Source organism: Hyla sarda (assembly GCF_029499605.1).
Source record: "Hyla sarda isolate aHylSar1 chromosome 1 unlocalized genomic scaffold, aHylSar1.hap1 SUPER_1_unloc_8, whole genome shotgun sequence".
In the NCBI taxonomy this organism is placed as follows: Eukaryota; Metazoa; Chordata; class Amphibia; order Anura; family Hylidae; genus Hyla; species Hyla sarda.
In genome coordinates this window covers 346,393-369,122 of record NW_026607594.1, presented here as the reverse complement: position 1 = coordinate 369,122, position 22,730 = coordinate 346,393, and the positions used below count along the sequence as shown (strand labels likewise).

General features: G+C 48.1%; 1 protein-coding gene across 1 annotated transcript in view; it reads left to right on the top strand.

Moving 5' to 3' along the window:
- The window catches only part of LOC130298295 (uncharacterized), a gene marked incomplete at its 5' end in the record, with an annotated part of 34,212 nt that extends 32,751 nt beyond the window's left edge, over window positions 1–1,461 (top strand). Inside the window, 1 exon segment of the mRNA XM_056551226.1 lies at window positions 30–1,461. Within this exon segment, the coding sequence (XP_056407201.1) occupies window positions 30–1,426 (1,397 nt within the window).
- Between the last annotated feature and the right edge of the window lie 21,269 nt (window positions 1,462–22,730).

The window sequence follows — 22,730 nt, the reverse complement described above, 5'->3', positions numbered from 1 at the left end:
AAAAATAAAATGTGTGTTATTCTCTGCAGATTCTTGTACCAGGAGATCAGAGGAGAATCTTATATCTTCAGATTATAAAGCAGATGATGATATCACACAAGATACATATGAAGAACATTCCATTATCCCAGATACACCCTCAGCCCTTCACAGCCAAGATCTGTCATCTCATCCTTATATACAGGTCCTGTCTTCTCAGTCATCACAGGATGTTCAGCAAAATAAAAGTCACAGAAGGGGTGTTGGACATCAGAAAGATTGTGCAAAGGAAAGGCCATATTCATGTTCAGAATGTGGAAAGTGTTTTACCAAGAAATCAAATCTTGTGAGACATAAGAGAAGCTACAAAGGAGAGAAGCCGTTTTCATGTCCACAATGTGAGAAATGTTTTACTGGGAAACAAGGCCTTGTTCGACATCAAAGAACTCACACAGGAGAGAAGCCATTTCCATGTTCAGAATGTGGGAAATGTTTTACTCAGAAATCATACCTTGTTGTACATCAAAGAACTCACACAGGAGAGAAGCCATTTTCATGTTCAGAATGTGGGAAATGTTTTACTTATAAATTAGACCTTGTTGTACATCAAAGAAATCACACAGGAGAGAAGCCATTTTCATGTTCAGAATGTGGAAAATGTTTTGCTTTTAAATCATGTCTTGTTGTACATGAAAGAACTCACACAGGAGAGAAGCCATTTTCATGTTCAGAATGTGGGAAATGTTTTAATTATAAATCAGGTCTTGTTGTACATCAAAGAACTCACACAGGAGAGAAGCCATTTTCATGTTCAGAGTGTGGGAAATGTTTTGCTCAGAAATCAGATCTTGTTAAACATCAAAGAACTCACACAGGGGAGAAGCCATTTCCATGTTCAGAATGTGTGAAATGTTTTACTCAGAAATCAGACCTTGTTTTACATCAAAGAACTCACACAGGAGAGAAGCCATTTTCATGTTCAGAATGTGGGAAATGTTTTGCTCAGAAATCAGATCTTATTAAACATCAAAGAATTCACACAGGGGAGAAGCCATTTCCATGTTCAGAATGTGTGAAATGTTTTACTCAGAAATCAGACCTTGTTTTACATCAAAGAACTCACACAGGAGAAAAGCCATTTTCATGTTCAGAATGTGGGAAATGTTTTGCTCAGAAATCAGACCTTGTTGTACATAGAAAAACTCACTCAGGAGAGAAGCCATTTTCTTGCGCAGAATGTGGGAAATGTTTTGCTCAGAAATCAATTCTTGTTAAACATCAAATAACTCACACAGGGGATAAGCCATTTTTATGTTCAGAATGTGGCAAATGTTTTACTCGCAAATCAGACCTTGTTGTACATCGAAAAACTCACACAGGAGAGAAGCCTTTTTCATGTTCTAACACAGGGGAGAACATGAAGCAGAGCAAAAAATTATGCAAATAACACATCTATATATTAACCATGTACATAGGATAGTTGACAATAATGCATACTTATATATATTTATACAATATATGCTTCATCTCCAAACTTGATATAATTTTTTAGGAAGTTCTCTATATTATACACTGCTCAAAAAAATTAAGTGAACACTAAGATAACACATCCTAGATCTGAATGAATGAACTAATCTTATGAAATACTTTCGTCTTTACATAGTTGAATGCGCTGACAACAAAATCACACAAAAATTATCAATGGAAATCAAATGTAGCAACCCATGGAGGTCTGGATATGGAGTCACACTCAAAATCACAGTGGAAAACCCCACTACAGGATTATCCAACTTTATGTAACGTCCTTAATACAAGTCCCAATGAGGCTCAGTAGTGTGTGTGGCCTCCACGTGCCCGTATGACCTCCCTACAACACCTGGGCATGATCCTGATGAGGTGGGGGATGGTCTCCTGAGGGATGTCCTCCCAGACCTGGACTAAAGCATCCGCCAACTCCTGAACAGTCTGTGGTGGATGGAGCGAGACGTCCCACAACTGCTCAATCGGATTCAGGGGAACGGGCGGCCAGTCCATAGCATCAATGCCTTCCTCTTGTAGATACTGCTGACACACTCCAGCCACATGAGGTCTAGCATTGTTTTGTATTAGGAGGAACCCAGGGCCAACCGCACCAACATATGGTCTCACAAGGGGTCTGAGGATCTCATCTCGGTACTTAATGGCAGTCAGGCTACCTCTGGCAAGCACATGGAGGGCTGTGCGGCCCCCCAAAGAAATGCCACCCCACACCATTACTGACCCACTGCCAAACCGGTCATGCTGGAGGATGTTGCAGGCAGCAGAACATTCTCCACGTCTGTCACATGTGCTCAGTGTGGACCTGCTTTCATCTGTGAAGAGCACAGGGCACCAGTGGTGAATTTGCCAATCTTGTTCTCTGGCAAATGCCAAACATCCTGCAAGGTGTTGGGCTGTAAGCACAACCCCCACCTGTGGACGTCAGGCCCTCATACCACCCTTATGTATCTGTTTCTGACCGATTGAGTCTTGCATACTTGTGGCCTGCTGGAGGTCTTTTTGCAGGGCTCTGGCAGTGCTCCTCCTTGCACAAAGGCGGAGGTAGCGGCCATGCTTCTGGGTTGTTGCCCTCCTACGTCCTCCTCCACATCTCCTGATGTACTGGCCTGTCTCCTGGTAGCGCCTCCATGCTCTGGACACTACGCTGACAGACACAACAAACTTCTTGCTACAGTTCGCATTGATGTGCCATCCTGGATGAGCTGCAATACCTGAGCCACTAGTGTGGGTTGTAGTCGCCGTCTTATGCTACCACTATAGAGAAAGCACTTCCAGCATTCAAAAGTGACCAAAACATCAGCCAGGAAGCATATGAACTGAGAAGTGGTCTGTGGTCACCACCTGCAGAACCACTCCTTTATTGGGGGTGCTAATTGCCTATAATTTCCACCTGTTGTCTGTTCCATTTGCACAACAGCATGTGAAATTGATTGTCAATCAGTGTTGCTTCCTGAGTGGACAGTGGGATCTCACAGAAATGTCAGTGACTTGGAGTTACATTGTGTTGTGTAAGTGTTCCCTTTTTTTTTTTGACTTATAATAAATGTAATATTGTCCCTGACGTTGTATATAGGGACTGTAACGCGTCAGTGATGTCCCCGCCCCCTTCTCATTATGATTATAGAGACTTTAATTCAAGGCATCAGACAGGATTCGCGCGTCTCCCGTGAAGATCGTCTCTTCTGAACATAAGACGTTGCAGATACTTTTATTTATCACAAACCCTAGACCAGCGTTTCCCGTCTTGACGTCTATTTTCGGTCTCAGATCATAAAATCCATTTTTCTATATGAGACGTCGTCAATATCCCAGCGTCCCCCGGGTTCAGTAAACATCGGTGTAATTCTTTTCCTTTTCTTTGTCCTCCCCGGGGTATAAAATACCTAGAGATCTGATCACATCTGGTACAAGATCTCTTTACTTCACACTTTGCGCCATTATTACACGGATTGAAGACCCAGTTACACGCTCGTAAATTCCCATATATGTCGTGGATTGGAAGGAAAAAGGTTCTTAAATCTTATATTTACCAATAATATTTTTACAGTCCGTCCCTATCATTGTACGGAATTGTTATTTTTCTTCTATCCGATGGTTATTTAGTAATTTTGTTATGATTCAGAAGAGACCACGTGTCCCGTATAGACGCTCACCCTGAAGACATTAGACGGTGGTTTTGTGTTTCCGGATTTACACACTTATTATAAAGCTTTTCCTTCGTCTGGATTATTAGAGCTCGTTCGCTCTTCTTTTTCTCATCCTCCCCTTCATATTCCTCCTCATGTGGATATGGAATTCTCCTCAGTCCCTCCTTCTATAGGGCCCATTTTGTGGCCCCCGCACTCCTCCTTGGCCTCTCTAGTTCTTTCCTCTTTTATATATAACTTTGTCGGTATTACGAGACTGCTCTACGACTGATTCTGATTTCCCTTCTTCCCTAACCCCACTTTCTTTACTCCCTATGGTTATTACTAAACACATTTTCCCTATTCCCCTTTGTGGGAACGTTTACATTCTTTTACGTTACGAGATTTATATTCTTCTACTAAGACTTTGGCCATAGAGGAATCTCAGGCTTTCTGGGGTTTTATAAGTAAATTTATCTTTATTCTCCAATGTTTTAAGCGTTATACTAACATACGTCCCTGAAATTGGTTAGAGAGATTGTATTTATTTCCTAAATAATAATACTATCTAAGCTTTATTCTTATCTGATTTCTTCTGCTCCTAATAGTAACCAAAATGCATCTTATATGAGAAGAGGAGCTGAATATCCAACTCTCTGAAGAGTTTATCTCTCGTGCAGGTTTATCTCTAGCGCTCACGTGGCTTCTCTCCCTGTATTCGTATACAGGAAAGTTCATATAAGATATGTTGTCGAGGGTATGGGAGTCCTCCTCTCCTTTTGTCACATGGTATTAGAGAATCTTCTCAATGTTGAAGGTGTGGGATTGAGTCAGGCCATTAGCCATCAGTCCTTAGATAAAGCTGGGGAGCCGACGAAACGTCATTGAACTGGATACATGGGAGTTTTAATTGCAGCGCTTGCATTTAGCTTCTGATTACTAAATATATAGAGAGCTCCTGAACGGCCATACAGAATAAGCGCACATTCCTTCTGAGCTTATCATATTTCCAGCACACTGATACGCAGCTAAACTGGAGCTGTAATTATAACAGTGGTGTGGTTCTGACACCTAGTGGTGAACATTTCATTTGGTTTTTGATTTCTTTTGATATTATAATAGTGACCAATAAAAGTTACATTTTATAGGGAGGGTTCTTAGTTTAGGGTACCCCTTTAGTGGTTTTCCCCTAAAGTTGTTGATATATTCCGAGTTATCCGGGCACCTTCTGGGGTTTTGTTGTATGTGGATTGAGTCGGGCACTCTTTTACGTATTGCAAAAGAAAGACATAGAAAATCTATGAAAAAATCTGGGGTCAGCTCACCGCCTGACGATGTCTTCAGTATACGGAGGGATAGGACACTTGCATCACATGTGGAAGCTCGGCAAATGGAAGAAGCTGGTAAATTCTATTATCCCATTCTCTAAGGTGGTGTATAAAAACAGGAAATGCTAAATTTGAGGGTGTGTGGGGCGCCTGTCGTTCCTCCCCCCTGACTCCCCAGAGTCAGTGCATGGTTTATCTGATCCACATATGGTGAATGTTCCTAGATATGTTCCTGTCTTATGTGATTGTGCTGAAATGAGGCGGTTCGTTCGGCAGCAGCATTCTCATTCCCTTTTTATTACTTGCTTTTTCTTTTAAATTCATTTCTAAATAGTGCTTAATCAGTGCAGGCGTAAGAGGGGGGTGGGACTACTTTTCTGTTTTCTGGCACCTCAGGGTGTGTGTTCTCTGTTATTGTTCCTTTTTTCAGCTCGATCCTGACTGTATGTGATGTCTCCCTCACCCTGACTGCTGCCCTTGTATGTTCCTGTATTTTTGCCGGTCTTACTAGCTTGTAATGCCGATGGTCTTTTATCTTTCAATAAAACCAATTTACCCTAATTACCAAATTTTTCCCTGCTGTCATCTTTGCATTAGAATTTCGACCCCGATGGGCCTTAAGCCAACCAGAAAAGAGATCCACACACACCAAAATGTATTCATACCCTCCTCACAAGGGGAGCTGAATACAGTGGTCCCTCAAGTTACAATATTAATTGGTTCCAGGATGACCATTGTATGTTGGGACCATAACTCTATGGAAAACTGGTAATTGGTTCTGAAGCCACCAAAAATGTCATCCAAAAATAGGAAAAAGTGAGGATTAAAGAAAGATAAGTAGATACTAATATGAATAAAGCAAATCCTTCCATATAAAAGTAATAGAGATCTGCTGGAGCTGTAACTCTTTTTATTATAAAAAATGAAAAACAAATCTGATACAAAACATAAAACAAAAACAAGCTTAACCAGCTATAACAAAAATAAAATTACAAAACAAACTCTGCCTAACCGGCCAGCCCAGATTTACTAAAATACACTTTTACTTTTCTCCATACAAAAATAACACACACAAACACGGATTTCAAAAAATGAACATAAAAATAGCTCAACTTGGCTTATAAAAAATATATAAACATAAAATTCAGCACGACTTTGGCTATAAAAATAAAACAAAAGAAAAGGAACATAAAAGTAGCACAACTTGGCTATAAACACAAAAATTACCCTTACCCAGGGGAGAAAAAATAAAAAAATAAAAATGAATAAAAATAAAAATTGCTCAGCACAACGATCGGCGCCCAACACGGCAAGGAGCAGAGGACGGCCAGAGAGGATCCACGGGCGGCCCAGAAACCGGCAAGCGCCGGACCCAAAAAGAGCAAGCTAGAACCGAAGAAAAGGACAACACCGCCGAAAAGCGAGATCGCGAAGCCGGAGGCGAGGAGAGCAGAGACACCGGAGGGGAGCAGCCTCCCCAAGGGAGAAAAAAATAAAAAAAATACACAAACATGTGTACATGCATATACACAAGCATACTCACACACATATATATATATATATATATATACATACACACATACATATACATACACAAATGACACTGCTTTTTTACTGGTCCGACTGCCACTATACACTATATAATATAAAACAATATAAATACAAAACACAATATATACAAAAATCACAGAAAATATACAAAAATATAATAAATACACTACAGAAAACGACAGAAAACACCTACACTAAAACTATCCTCTCACCCACACCACCCCTCCTGTACATGGGTCAGAGTCCATACCGTCCATACAGTTACATAGTTACATAGTTAGTACGGTCGAAAAAAGACATATGTCCATCAAGTTCAACCAGGGAATTAAGGGGTAGGGGTGTGGCGCGATATTGGGGAAGGGATGGGATTTTATATTTCTTCATAAGCATTAATGTTATTTTGTTCCATGAATGTATCTAATCCTGTTTTAAAGCTGTTAATTGTTCCTGCTGTGACCAGTTCCTGAGGTAGACCGTTCCATAAATTCACAGTCCTCACGGTGAAGAAGGCGTGTCGCCCCTTGAGACTAAACTTTTTCTTCTCCAGACGGAGGGAGTGCCCCCCTCGTCCTTTGGGGGTTTAACCTGGAACAGTTTTTCTCCATATTTTTTGTATGGGCCATTAATATACTTATATACGTTTATCATATCCCCCCTTAAACGTCTCTTCTCAAGACTAAACAATTGTAACTCCTTTAATCGCTCCTCATAGCTAAGATGTTCCATGCCCCATATTAGTTTAGTCGCGCGTCTCTGCACCCTTTCCAACTCCGCAGTGTCCCTTTTATGGACAGGTGCCCAAAACTGAACAGCATATTCCAGGTGAGGCCGTACCAATGCTTTATAAAGGGGGAGTATTATGTCCCTGTCCCTTGAGTCCATGCCTCTTTTGATACATGACAATATCCTGCCGGCTTTGGAAGCAGCAGCCTGACATTGTGCTATTCTGTAGTCTGTGATCTACAAGTCACCCAGATCCTTCTCTACCAGTGACTCTGCCAGTTTAATCCCCCCTAAGACATACAATGCATGCAGGTTATTAGTACCCAGATGCATAACTTTACATTTATCCACATTGAACCTCATTTGCCAAGTGGAGGCCCAGACACTTAGTCTATCCAAGTCATCCTGTAACTTATGCACATCCTCTATAGACTGTACCATGCTACAAAGCTTGGTGTCATCTGCAAAGATAGAAACAGAGCTGTTAATACCATCCTCTATATCATTGATAAATAAATTAAACAACAGCGGGCCCAGTACTGAACCTTGGGGTACACCACTAATAACCGGGGACCAATCAGAGTACGAATCATTGACCACCACTCTCTGGGTACGATCCATGAGCCAGTGTTCAATCCAGTTACAAACTAAAATTTCCAAACCCAAAGACCTTAACTTACCTGTCAGACGTCTATGAGGGACAGTATCAAACGCTTTAGCAAAATCCAGAAACACTATATCCACAGCCATCCCTCTGTCAAGGCTTCTACTCACCTCTTCATAAAAGCAAATTAGATTGGTTTGACAACTTCTATCCTTAGTAAACCCATGCTGGCTATCACTTATAATACAATTATCCCCTATGTATTCCTGTATGTAATCCCTTATAAGTCCTTCAAACAATTTGCCCACAATGCACATTAAACTTACCGGTCTATAGTTTCCTGGGGAAGACCTAGAGCCCTTTTTGAAGATTGGCAACACATTCGCCTTGCGCCAGTCCCTTGGCACAATACCAGACACCAGAGAATCTCTAAATATCATTAACAAGGGTACAGATATTACTGAACTTACCTCTCTAAGAACTCTTGGGTGTAGTCCATCCTGCCCTGGGGATTTGCTTACATTTATATCACTTAACTTACCTTGTACCATCTCTACATTAAGCCAGTTCAGTACATTACATGATGTGTTACCAGCACTGACCTGGCCAATGTCAGCTCCTTTTCCCATAGTGTATACAGAACTAAAGAACCCATTCAGTAGCTCCGCCTTCTCTTGATCGCCTGTGACAACCTCCCCATTATCATTATTAAGGGGTCCTACATGCTCTGTCCTTGGTTTTTTTTGCATTTATATATCTAAAAAAATATTTAGGATTAGTTTTGCTTTCTTTGGCCACCTGTCTCTCATTTTGAATTTTTGCTGTTTTTATTACATTTTTACAGATTTTATTAAGCTCCTTGTACTGTTTAAATGTTATAGCTGACCCATCAGATTTGTATTTTTTGAAGGCTATTTTTTGTTGTTTATTGCTCTTTTAACATCATGTGTCAGCCATGTAGGATTTAGTTTTAATCGTTTATATTTGTTCCCCTTTGGTATATATTTAGCTGTATAGTTATTTAGAGTTGATATAAAGATGTCCCATTTACCTTCTGTATCAGTATTTGAGAACACCTCCCCCCAGTCTATGTCCTGTAGTGCAGCCCTCAGCCCAGGGAAGTTTGCGTTTTTAAAGTTATATGTTTTTGCCTTCCCCACCTGTCTTTGTTTTCTACATTTTAAGTCAAAAGTAACTATATTGTGGTCGCTATTACCAAGGTTTTCCCGCACAGTTACATTACCAACCAGCTCTGCGTTGTTGGAAATGATCAGATCCAACAAGGCATCACTTCTTGTTGGGTCCTCCACAAACTGGCCCATAAAATTATCCTGCAATAAATTTAGGAATTGTCGCCCCTTTGTAGTTTAAGCCAACCCCGGACCCCAATCTATATCTGGATAGTTAAAATCTCCCATTATTACCACTGTACCTGCCTGGGCAGCCCTCTCTATTTGTTTATGAAGCCGAACTTCTATCTCTTCAGTGATATTAGGGGGTCTGTAGATTACCCCAAATATTATTTTTTCAGTATTTCCCTCCTTTTGTAATTCTACCCACAGTGATTCCACCTCCTCAAAATCATCACACACTATGGCATCGTTCACACTGACTTTCATACCACTTCTTACATACAGACAGACTCCACCACCTTTTCTGTTCATTCTATCCTTGTGAAACAATGTAAACCCCTGCAGATTGACAGCCCAGTCATGTGAGGAGTCCAGCCATGTCTCAGTGACCCCAACTATATCAATATGTTCCTCCAGTATCAAGGCCTCAAGCTCCCCCATTTTATTTGCTAGGCTTCTGGCATTTGTGAACATACACTTTACATTTCCATCCTTTATGTTATTGGGGTTAATGGGATTCAAGGGTGTAAGTTTTATTATCCTATGAAGCCTATTCCTATTAACTATTCTAACCCCTCCCTCCGCTCCTCCCCCAGGTACATTTATAATTCCCACCTCTCTATCTACACTATCTTCCCCCTCTTTGCTGTAGGTTCCCTCCCCCCAAGTCCCTAGTTTAAACACTCCTCCACCCTTCTAGCCATCTTCTCCCCAAGCAAAGTCCAGTCCTTAACTGACCCATGTCAGGACCCCAAAACACCACAAAACCACCACCCACAAATACACCCTCCCCACCTAACACTCCTCCCAACCAACTTATATACAAACTTATACATTCTGAACCACCACCCCCTTTAGGCCCAAGTTTGGTTGCCTGTAAGCCCTTCATACCATGTAAATTGAAAACATGCATCAGCCCACCACCAGGGAGAAGGATGGCCGACCTGATACATAAATCATTTTATACTCTTTCCCTAACTCCCCCTACAATTCTCCCTAATTCTATCCCTACAATAAATCTGACCCTGCCCTCACCCTATCTCTACCCCTATAACAACCCCTAACCAAAAATAAAAGGTACTCTACCCAAAAGGTTTAGTACCTAGGGCACATGAAATGAGAAACCTCTCCACAGGAGAGAAGCCCTACTGGTACCAAGACTGCCATACTCCAAAGACCTGATCTTCCCAAGGTCACCAGTGATGTTCCTACATACCTCCACCTCGGAGAGGATTTTCTGTTTGGTCGACACTAAGCACCGTGCGTTCCACGTGTAGTACCTAACCACTAAACTGACTAAGAATAAAGTGCCCCGATCTCGGCCACCCAGGTTCCTGAATGCCCCATAAGCCCACTCCGGATAGGCAAGGCCGGCAAGTTGACTCCAGCCGATGGAAGCGCCCACCCTGTTATAGACCCCTATGTTAAAGGGACAATGAAGCAGGAAGTGGTCCATGCTTTCCAGCGTGTCCCCGCACTCTCCTCGGGGACATCCCCGGTCATCAGAGTTCCTGTTCTTCAGGTTGTCCTTTACACATAGCTTCCCCTGAAAGCAGCGCCAGGCCAAGTCCCAAAACTTCTGGGGGATCCTTTTCATGTTTAAAAGATACAACCCCACCCTCAGATCCCGACCTGGGCAGTCCCTGAGCGCCAGAGGCTTCCGGAAGTGGGTCAACAGAACCCGTTTGTCAAGGAACTGCCTTGACTGGGTCCTGATCTCCAACACTCCCAGACCCCACCAACGTATCGCCTTCAGAGTCGGGGTAGCGTAAGCCGGAAGATATCCATGGGGCGTACGGAGGTCCTTCACTTGCCCTCCTGTCTCCCATTCCTGGAAGAAAGGCCGAAACCACTCCCTGCAGGAGAGTACCCACGGAGGAGCCCTCTCTGACCAGAGGTTTGCCAATGTTGGCTTTCAAGAAGGTGTTCGTTAAGAACACCACAGGGTTTACCATAGATAAACCCCCTAGTCTCCTCGTGCGGTACGTAACCTCCCTCTTGACTAGGTTCAACCTGTTCCCCCATAACAGTTGGAAAAACAGGCTGTAAACCCTAGTGTAGTAAGCCTCTGGTAAGATACATACACTGCCCAGATAGATAAACAAGGGGAGCAGGTACGATTTGATCAGGTGTACCCTTTGCCTGAGGGTCATAGACCAACCCTTCCACTGGTTCACCCTCTGAGTGGCATCCTGGAGCTTACCATCCCAGTTTTTGGTGGGATAATCATCCTGGCCGAATGTGATGCCCAGAATTTTTGCTGACTCTTGGAGCTCTGGAAGGGTGTCCGGGAGATCAAACGTGGGATCTCCCCCTCCCAGCCAGAGACTTTCACACTTATCCCGGTTGATCTTGGACCTGGATGCCTCCGAGTAGCGGTCCACCTCTGACATTACCACATCGACCTCCTCCCGTGAGGAGACGAAAATAGTGACATCATCAGCGTACGCCACCACTCTCTGGGCGACATCCGGCTCCGCCAGAGTCATCCCGACTCCCGCCAACGGCCTACAATCTACCCTCCGGACGAAGGGATCGATTGCGAACACGTATAACAGCGGGCTCAAAGGACAACCCTGACGGACTCCGGACCCCACCTCAAAAGAGCGGCCAGATCAACCGTTCACCAGCGGGAAACTCTCTGCCCCTGCATATAAGGTGACCAGCCAATTCACAAAAGTACTCGGTAAGCCATATCTCAGGAGGACGGACCAGAGATACTCGTGGTTCTCCCGATCAAATGCTTTGGCCTGATCCAAGGACAGCATGTACCCCTTCCAGAGACCCGCACTACTCCGCTCCACTGCCTCCCTGACACTGAGGACAGCACTTAAGGTGTTTCGGCCTGGAACAGAGCAGTGCTGGGCCCCCGAAAGGAGCCGGGGTGCAAACTTCACCAACCGATTAAACAGTATCTTGGCCAGAAGCTTCCTGTCCATATTGAGAAGAGCTATGGGCCTCCAATTCTCAATCCGGCTAGGATCTTTACCCTTTGAGAAAAGAATCAGGGCTGACCTCCTCATTGACTTTGGTAGAGTGCCCGAGGAGAGACGCTCATTGAATACCCCAGTCAAGAGGGGAGCTAAAGACTCCTTAAAGGTCCTGTACCACTCGGATGTTAAGCCATCCGGACCTGGCGACTTCTTGGGGGCGAGCCCCTCGATCGCCAGTCTCACTTCCTCTTCCCTGATTTCTTCTGCCAAAACATCAAGAGAGGGGTCTACGCCTGGCTCAGGAATGGTTTCAGCCAGGAAAGCCGACATCCCGTCTCGATCTAGATCCTTCCTTCCCAAGAGGTGCGAGTAGAAGGATCTGACGACCTCCAGATCCCTGATCTGGACCGATTCAGAGATCCCGTACTATCAATCAGTCCTGAGATGATTTTACTACTCACTGACATCTTGCAGTTCTTGTAAGGATCGGGCGAGCGGTACCTCCCGTAATCCCTCTCAAAAACCAAAGATGCGTGCCTATCGTACTGACACCCCATCAGCAAGGATTTCACTGTGGAGATATCCTCCCGGCTACCTCCAGTCGAGACAAGGAGCTCGAGTTTCCTCCTCAGACCCTGATACAGGCGGTACCTATTCAGGGACCTGAGGCTCGAGAGCTGGCGGAAGAACCCCGCAACCCGCTTCTTGAATATCTCCCACCACTCTGACTTACTACTACAAAAGTCCAGTAAAGGTACCTGACTCTGAAGAAAATCCTCAAAGGACTGTCTTATCTCCGCTTCCTCCAGGAGGGACGAATTCAGCTTCCAATAACCTTTACCCATCCGGGGGGTCTCTGAAACATTCAAGGAAAACAAAATCATACAGTGATCGGAGAATTCCACCTCAACCACGGACACTGCGGAAGAGACGGCTTCCTCCTTTAAATAAAACCTGTCTATCCTAGACCTGCAGCTACCTCGATGATAGGTGAAACCCACGTGGCCTGAGGGGCTCCGGATGTGGGCGTCCTCTAGGCGAGCTTCCCTAACTATATTATTGAGGGCCACGCTATCGTAAGCCAGCGGACCATTGGAACCTCTCCTATCTTGGGACCTCGTGACATTATTGAAGTCCCCTCCAAAAATCACTTGCCGGCTAGTAAAAAGGAAGGGCTTAATCCTCATAAAGAGATCTTTTCGTCCCCACTTGGTTTGTGGGGCGTAGATGTTAATGAGCCGGAGCTCTTGCCCCTTCATGAGGACATCTAAGATCAGGCACCTCCCCATTTCTAACTCAATAACCCGTCGGCATTCAACCGGAGCGGTAAAAAGGACCGCCACCCCACTATACGGCTCAGCTGCAAGAGACCAGTGGGAGGGCCCGCGCCTCCACTCTCTTCTGGCTTTAACCAGAGAGGCTAGATCTGACAACCTGGTCTCCTGTAAAAGGAAAAGGTCGGCTTCAACACGGCCGAGAAAATCAAAGGCTGCGAATCTAGCCGTATCCGACTTTATGCTGGCACAGTTAATGGATGCCAGCGTCAATGGGGTGAGTGCCGCCATCATGGGTGATTGAGTTAGACGGCCTCACCTTTATTTTTTCTTCCCCTTCTTCTTCGTCCCCTCATCCCCAGAAGAAGAAAGGGCAGGACCGCTTTTAACCCTTTTTTTGGACTCACTCTGGTCCATATGGTCCCCGTCTCCGTCCGACCCCGGTCTAGCCCTGCCCTCCGAGGAAGGTGCCTCAACAGGACAGGGCCCAGTTCCCCCAAGAGGCTCTCTCTCCCTAGGCACCCCGCCCTCACCTTCCCCCTCCAAGGAGGGGGAGGAGATGTTATCAAGGACGAGGTACCGGTTTGACAGGTCAACCAGAGGGGGGGCAGTCAGGCTTCCGCTTTGGACCCGGCCCGCAGTACGAGGGAGAGAGGGCTTGGACCTCTTCTTTCTCCCTTTCCTTTTGCCCTTGTCTTTCTTTTTGGCCTTCTCTACACTCTCCTCATCCACACTTTCATAGTGGGAGGAATCGGAAGAGTCGGCCATATTGCCTTCCTCTTCGCCCAGTCTCCTGACCTCCTCATCCAGCACGTCCTCCTCCAGGGCTTCAGTAATTTCAGGGCCAGCTTCAGGAGCAGGGGCCGGAGCTACCCCCGTCACTTGGGCACTCTCCTGCTCCCTACTCCTCCTCCGATTTTCCTCCCGCCTTAGTTTGGCGGGGCCCTTCCTCCTCACTAGCCCTGGTGCGCCCCCATCCCTGCTCGTACCCTCTCCAGCCGAAGCAACTTCACAGCTCTCCCCAGCCGGAGCGGCCGCCGCACGGGCGAAGGCGCTAGGACAACGGCTGAAAGGGTGCCCGAGGACACCACACAGATGGCAGCGGATCTGCCTACAGGATGCGGCCAGATGACCCACCCCACCACACAAAGCACAGACCTGTACAGTACAGGCTGCGCTAAAATGGGTGGGGCTACCGCACCTGTGACAGACCTTAGGCTGCCCCTGGTAGAAGACCTGGATCCTGTCACGTCCAAGGAAGGCGGCTGACGGAATGTGGGCAACCGTACTCCCTGAACGCCTGAGTTTGACGGAAAACGTACAGGCCCCGGACCAGATCCCGTGCTCATCAATGTTTTTCTTGGGCATGTCCGTCACATCCCCATACCGACCGAGCCAGGTCATGATGTCATAACAAGAAAGTGACTCGTTACAGGTCAAAACGGTCACCTTCTTGACCGAGTTCTGACGGGAAATTGCCTTTACGGCAAAATCCCGCCAGCCGGGCTCGTTCTTCGCCACCTCGTAGTTTGACCAGAAGAGTTCGAGACCCTCTGGCCGAACGAAACTGACGTCAAACTCGGACGTACCGTAGGGGTGGATCAGGGCAAAGATGTCACTCGCCCTGAATTCCATCTGGAGGAGGAGCTCAACCACTTTAGCGCGAGGTGGGCACGCATCCTCACCCCTCCAAATCAGACGGACCACATTCCTGCGGTTATTGTCCTGCCCGGTTGTCGTGAGGGACCAGACCACCTCCCCATTCCGCTCTCGGAAAGCCCCCAAACCGTGTCTCTCTATCCAGAAAGACAGGTCGACCTCACCCCTTCCCTCTACCTGGATCGACCTGTCTCCCCTACACAGAGCCTCCAGGAGGCGCTGTTGCAAGTAACCCCCGGAGACGGACGGAGACGGGGACCCCCCCTGGACCCCCGGCAGCGACATTAGCGTAGCTCCTAGGAGCAGTCACTGCCGGGGGGGGCAGCCGGGCCAGACCCAGAACCACCATTCACACCACCACTCACACCACCACTCACATCATCCTTTTTTCCATCCATACCACTACTCCCACCAACATTTACTCCACTGACACTCCTCTCATCCACAACACTACTACACTCAGCATTCTCACTCATACCCTGCCTAACTGATTCTGGGCTGGCTGGGAATTGTAGTACCGCTGGCTTAACTACAGTCTTTTTTTCTGGCTTGACTGCTGCTGACGATGGCTCCTCCTTCTGAATGGACACCGATCCCGGCACCGGGACACTCCCCCCCCTCACAGGGGAGTGCCCCGCAGTGCCCACAGAACAAACTGTACTCGGGGGACCGCCCCCCGAGCACACGGACCCAACGCTCTCTGGCGCCCGGACACTCCCCCCCCCCTCACAGGGGAGTGCCCCGCGGCGCCAGTAGTGCCCACAGTACTCGGGGAACCGCCCCCCGAGCACACGGCAGCGTAACTCTCCTCTGGCACTTGGACACACCCCCTGCCACCCTGGGGCGGTCCTGCAGTGCCAGAGCTGCCCGGCATGAGCCCATCCTGCCCTTCCCTACCGACAGGATGGGTGGGCTTCACAACTATTGCACCCTTAGCCTTTCCTGACGCCTTACTGTACTCCCCGTGCTGGCCCCGCTCCACCACAGGAACGGGGTCTGGCAGTTTGGGGGAGCCCGCAGCCTGAACCAGCTTTGCAGCTGGCCCAGACTGCTGGAAGGGGACAAATACATATTGCACCGTCTCCTTTGTCTTCCTTTTCTTGGACCTCTGCTGGACCACCACATCTTCACACTCCTCGTCCCCAAAGGTGAAATTCTGGAGGTGGGCTGGGGACTCCTGCATCACAATTGCCCTCAGCAGACCCCCAGCCTCACCCTCCACGTCATCCTCCTCACTTTCACTTGGTGGTAGTGCCACCTGTCCAGCCTCAATGTAGCTGTCCTGGGTGTCACATGGAGCAGCTACAACATTCACACTTTCCTCCATCTTCTCATCTTCCTCCTGTACTACTTCACCACCATCCTCACTATCTTCGCCGCCACTACTCTCCCCATCATCCACCTCCACCTTACCTGGGGATTTCATGGCGGCAAACCGATCGCTGTTGATCAGCTTCTCCTTGAAGAGACCGCTCCCCTCCAGTATCTCTGCTCTCCTCGCCTCCAGCTTCACAATCTCGCCTCTCAGCGATGTTATCCTCTTCTTCAGTTCTGGCTTGCTCCTTCTGGATCCGGCACTCATCAGACTCTGGGTCGCACGCAGATCCTCTCTGGCCATCCTCAGCTCCTTGCCGCGCTGCTCGTACTCCGCAAACCTTGCGGCCATGCGGGAGCAGTATGTGGAACTGGACTCGCCGGGCCCACTCTCCGACCACATCTCCACACTGCTTTTCCGTGCCTTTCTTCCACCAGTGGATCTCTGGCTGGCACCCGTAGCCTGGGTAGCAGAGCCTGCATTGCTGCAGACTCTGCCCGATCTTCTCCCGGCCGGAACAATGGCTGTCGAAGTTTTCACTCCACTTCCCGCCAGCCTGGAACGGGGAGTGAAGCCACGAGGCTCCATTGCAGGAGGTTTTTCCCCAGGAATCTGCCACAAACCTGGGGAAGGCTTGTTGGAAATGTCTGCTTGGCTGGAAGTCTCAGGAGACATACCCGCACACACCCTGCTGGGAGCTGTAATCACTGTCTGTGTAGAGGACAGGAGCTTCTTCAGGGTCCTGTACAGTACACACAGTATCCCCAAAAAATTTCACATATAGCTGCCCCCACCTGGAGCAGCTAACCCTGGAACAGGTAAAGAGAAGTACAGAACATGTAATACCTCCCTGTACTGTAGGGGGCGCTACCAGACAGGAATTCAGTGCATACTGTTAGGATTCGGCTAGCTGGATGTGGATCCTCTGTGTCAGCGAGGGATTGGCGTGGACCGTGTCGGTGGACCGGTTCTAGGGATGCTACTGGTTTTCACCAGAGCCCGCCGCAAAGCGGGATGGTCTTGCTGCGGCGGTAGCAACCAGGTCGTATCCACCGGCAACGGCTCAACCTCGCTGACTGCTGAGAAGGCGTGGGACAGAAGGACTAGGCAGAGGCAAGGTCAGACGTAGCAGAAGGTCGGGGCAGACGGCAAGGTTCGTAGTCAAAGAGGATAGCAGGAGATCTGGAACACAGGCTTTGGACAACGCTAAACGCTTTCACTGGCACAAGGCAACAAGATCTGGCAAGGAAGTGAGGTAATATGGACAGGGATCAGGTGGAAGCTAATTAGGCTGATTGGGCCAGGCACCAATCACTGGTGCACTGGCCCTTTAAATCTTAGAGAGCTGGCGCGCGCGCGCCCTAAGGAGCGGAGCCGCGCGCGCCAGGACGTGACAGCCGGGGACCGGGACAGGTGAGTGACTTGGGATGCGATTCGCGAGCGGGCGCGTCCCGCTATGCGAATCGCATCCCCGCCGGCAATGTCAGTGCAGCGCTCCCGGTCAGTGGGTCTGACCGGGGCGCTACAGAGAGAGGAACGCCGCGAACGCTCTGGGGAGGAGCAGGGACCCGGAGCGCTCGGCGTAACAGTACCCCCCCCTTAGGTCTCCCCCTCTTTTTGTCGGGATGTTTCTTCATCCGGGATGAGACCTGTATGAGGGGTTTTTGAGTCTCTTTCCAGATGGTGGAGAAGTCCCGGGAAACCTCATCAACAGCGGGCAAACCAGAAGGCGTGGGAGTGGGGAGGGGGGGGAAGAGGGTGAAGCTGGGCACGGGGCTATGAGGAGGAGACACAGCATAGTCCTGATAGGCCTTTGGGAGACCAGGTAAAGGAGAAGACACTGAGGTTAGACTGACTGGACTGGGAGCAGACGTGAGGCATTTTTTATGGCAAGAAGCACCCCAGCTCTTGATCTCCCCGGTGGTCCAATCAAGGGTAGGAGAGTGGCGTTGGAGCCATGGCAGACCAAGGAGGACTTCAGAGGTGCAGTTGGGCAAAACAAAAAGTTAAATTTTTTCGTGATGCCGTCCAATACTCATGAGCAGGGGTTCTGTGCGGTAACGCACAGTGCAGTCCAATTTCACTCCGTTGACCGAGGAAATGTAGAGCGGCTTGACGAGACGGGTCACCGGGATGCAGAACTTATTCACCAAAGAGGCCAGAATAAAATTTCCAGAAGAACCAGAATCCAAGAAGGCCGCGGCTGAGAAGGAGGAGTTGGCAGAAGGAGAAATCCGCACGGGCACAGTGAGACGTGGAGAAGCAGACTTCATACCAAGAGACGCCACACCCACATGAGCTGGGTGCGTGCGTGCGTTTCCCAGACGTGGATGGCGAATAGGGCAATCCACCAAGAAGTGTTCGGTACTAGCGCAGTACAGACATAAATTGTTATCCCTACGGCGAGTCCTCTCTTCATGGGTCAGGCGAGACCGATCCACTTGCATAGCCTCCTCGGCGGGAGGCACAGGGGTAGATTGCAAAGGATACTGTGACAGAGGTGCACAGAGATCAAGGTCTTTTTCCTGGCGGAGCTCCTGGTGTCTCTCGGAAAAACGCATGTCAATGCGGGTGGCCAAATGGATAAGTTCTTGCAGGTTGGCAGGAATCTCTCGTGCGGCCAGCACATCCTTGATGTTACTGGATAGGCCTTTTTTAAAGGTCGCGCAGAGAGCCTCGTTATTCCAAAATAATTCGGAAGCGAGAGTACGAAATTGGATTGCGTACTCGCCTACTGAAGAATTACCCTGGACCAGGTTCAGCAGGGCAGTCTCGGCAGAAGAAGCTCGGGCTGGTTCCTCGAAGACACTACGGACTTCAGCGAAGAAGGACTGGACAGTGGCTGTGGCAGGATCATTGCGGTCCCAGAGCGGTGTGGCCCAAGACAAAGCCTTTCCAGACAGAAGACTCACTACGAACGCCACCTTAGACCGTTCTGTAGGAAATTGGTCCGACAACATCTCCATATGTAGTGAACATTGAGACAAGAAGCCACGGCAGAGTCGGGAGTCCCCATCAAATTTGTCCGGCAGGGACAAGCGGAGGCTAGGAGCGCCCACTCGCTGCGGAGGAGGTGCAGGAGCTGGCGGAGGAGATGGTTGCTGCTGTAGCAGTGGCAGAAGTTGCTGTAACGTGGAGGTCAACTGCGACAGCTGCTGTCCTTGTTGGGCAATTTGCTGCGATTGCTGGGCGACCACCGTGGGTAGGTCAGCGAGACTTGGCAGCGGCACCTCAGCGGGATCTATGGCCGGATCTACTGTTAGGATTCAGCTAGCTGAATGTGGATCCTCTGTGTCAGCGAGGGATTGGCGTGGACCGTGTCGGTGGACCGGTTCTAGGGATGCTACTGGTTTTCACCAGAGCCCGCCGCAAAGCGGGATGGTCTTGCGGCGGTAGCAACCAGGTTGTATCCACCGGCAATGGCTCAACCTCCCTGACTGCTGAGAAGACGGGGGACAGAAGGACTAGGCAGAGGCAAGGTCAGACGTAGCAGAAGGTCGGGGCAGGCGGCAAGGTTCGTAGTCAAAGAGGATAGCAGGAGATCTGGAACACAGGCTTTGGACAACACTAAACGCTTTCACTGGCACAAGGCAACAAGATCTGGCAAGGAAGTGCAGGGGAAGTGAGGTAATATGGACAGGGATCAGGTGAAAGCTAATTAGGCTGACTGGGCCAGGCACCAATCACTGGTGCACTGGCCCTTTAAATCTTAGAGAGCTGGCGCACGCGCGCCCTAAGGAGCAGAGCCGGGGACCGGGACAGGTGACAGGACGTGACAGCTGGGGACCGGGACAGGTGAGTAACTTGGGATGCCATTCGCGAGCGGACGCGTCCCGGTATGCGAATCGCATCCCCACCAGCAATGTCAGTGCAGCACTCCCGGTCAGCGGGTCTGACCTGGGCGCTGCAGAGAGAGGAACGCCGCGAGCGCTCCGGGGAGGAGCAGGGACCCGGAGCGCTCGGTGTAACACATACACTTCAGTAATAAAGGGGTTTTACCAGTGAATGCCCATTCTGATTGGTCGGTTCTTCCAGCCATTGACACGTTTCACAGATCTGGACTGTCTGTACATTGTATGTTGTGTCTGGTTTCAAGTTACAATGGTCCAGAAAAGACCATTGCATGATGAAACTATTGTATGTTGAGGCAACTGTATAGTCTATCTGCAGCTGCTAAAACGGGTAAATCCGCCACGTTTAGGAGGCACCTGCACTGCTTTCCCTACATTAGGTCTTGCACAGGTCATGCCGGCCGGTGTTTACCTGGTGACCACTGTGGTATATCCTGGGGCTAACCAGTGATCATTCATCAGTGATATTATAGTCATTTTCGAGTTGTGGGTGACTCCATGAGTCTCCGGGGCCATCATTGGGCACAGAACCTTTGGTAGACAGATTTTATCCTTGTTGTTTTTATACAGACCGGTATCATTCAGGGCAGCTCGTTGCTTTATCCACTTGCCCTCCTCGCTGCCTCTGGAGAGCTTTAAGATGGTTGCGTCAACCACATCAGGTCCATTGTGCTTTTCTTACCTGTAATAGAGGAACAGACTTGTCCTGGGCCCTCGGCATATTAAAAGCTTCTAAACCCCTTAAGGACGCAGGGTGTACATGTATGCTTTGTGCCCGCTCCCCTGCTATTACGCGGGGTCACAAGCTGGCTGGGAACCATGTCTAATGCCGGACATCATCGATCGCGGTGATTCCCATTATTAACCCATTAGATGCCGCAATCAAAGTTGATTGCGGCGTCTAAAATAAAAGAAAAGCTTTCTTGGCAGCTCAGTGGAGCTGATCCGGACCACCGCGGTGTAACAATTAGCTGAGAGGATGGCGGCAGGGCCCTTACCTGCCTCCTTGCCGTCCAGTCTCTTCCTTGATGCTCCAGTCAGCCTCAGCGCAGATAACACTGATCAATGCTATGCTATGGCACAGAACAGTGTATACAATCAGAGGATTGCATGTTATAGTCCCCGACAGGGACTAAAAAATGGTGTAAGAAAACAAGTTAATAAATGTGAATTAACCCATTCCATGCTAAAAGTTTGAATCACCCCCCTTTTCCAATTTAACCCCCTTAATGACGCATGACTTATATATTTACTTCCTGTGCTGGCTCCTGTTATGTGAAGCATGCTCAGTGCAGGCGTAAGAGGGAAGTGGGACTACTTTTCTGTTTTCTGGCACCTCAGGGTGCGTGTTCTCTGTTATTGTTCCTTTTATCAGCTCGATCCTGACTGTATGTGATGTCTCCCTCACCCAGACTGCTGCCCTTGTATGTTCCTGTATTTTTGCCGGTCTTACTAGCTTGTAATGCCGATGGTCTTTTATCTTTCAATAAAACCAATTTACCCTAATTACCAAATTTTTCCCTGCTGTCATCTTTGCATTAGAAGTTCGACCCCGATGGGCTTTAAGCCAACCTGAAAAAAGATCCACACACACCAAAATGTATTCATACCCTCCTCACAAGGGGAGCTGAATACAGTGGTCCCTCAAGTTACAATATTAATTGGTTCCAGGATGACCATTGTATGTTGGGACCATAACTCTATGGAAACCTGGTAATTGGTTCTGAAGCCACCAAAAATGTCATCCAAAAATAGGAAAAAGTGAGGATTAAAGAAAGATAAGTAGATACTAATATAGATAAAGCAAATCCTTCCATATAAAAGTAATAGAGATCTGCTGGAGCTGTAATCGCTGTCTATGTAGAGGACAGGAGCTTCTTCAGGGTCCTGTACAGTACACACAGTCTCCCAAAAAAATTTCAAATATAGCTGCCCCCACCTGGAGCAGCTAACCCTGGCACAGGTAAAGAGAAGTACAGAACATGTAATACCTCCCTGTACTGTAGGGGGCGCTACCAGACAGGAATTCAGTGCATACACTTCAGTAATAAAGGGGTTTTACCAGTGAATGCCCATTCTGATTGGTCGGTTCTTCCAGCCATTGACATGTGTCACAGATCTGGACTGTCTGTACATTGTATGTTGTGTCTGGTTTCAAGTTACAATGGTCCAGAAAAGACCATTGTATGATGAAACTATTGTATGTTGAGGCAACTGTATAGTCTATCTGCAGCTGCTAAAACGGGTAAATCCGCCACGTTTAGGAGGCACCTGCACTGCTTTCCCTACATTAGGTCTTGCACAGGTCATGCCGGCCGGTGTTTACCTGGTGACCACTGTGGTAAATCCTGGGGCTATCCAGTGATCACTCACCAGTGATATTATAGTCATTTTTGAGTTGTGGGTGACTCCATGAGTCTCCGGGGCCATCATTGGGCACAGAACCTTTGGTAGACAGATTTTATCCTTGTTGTTTTTATACAGACCGGTATCATT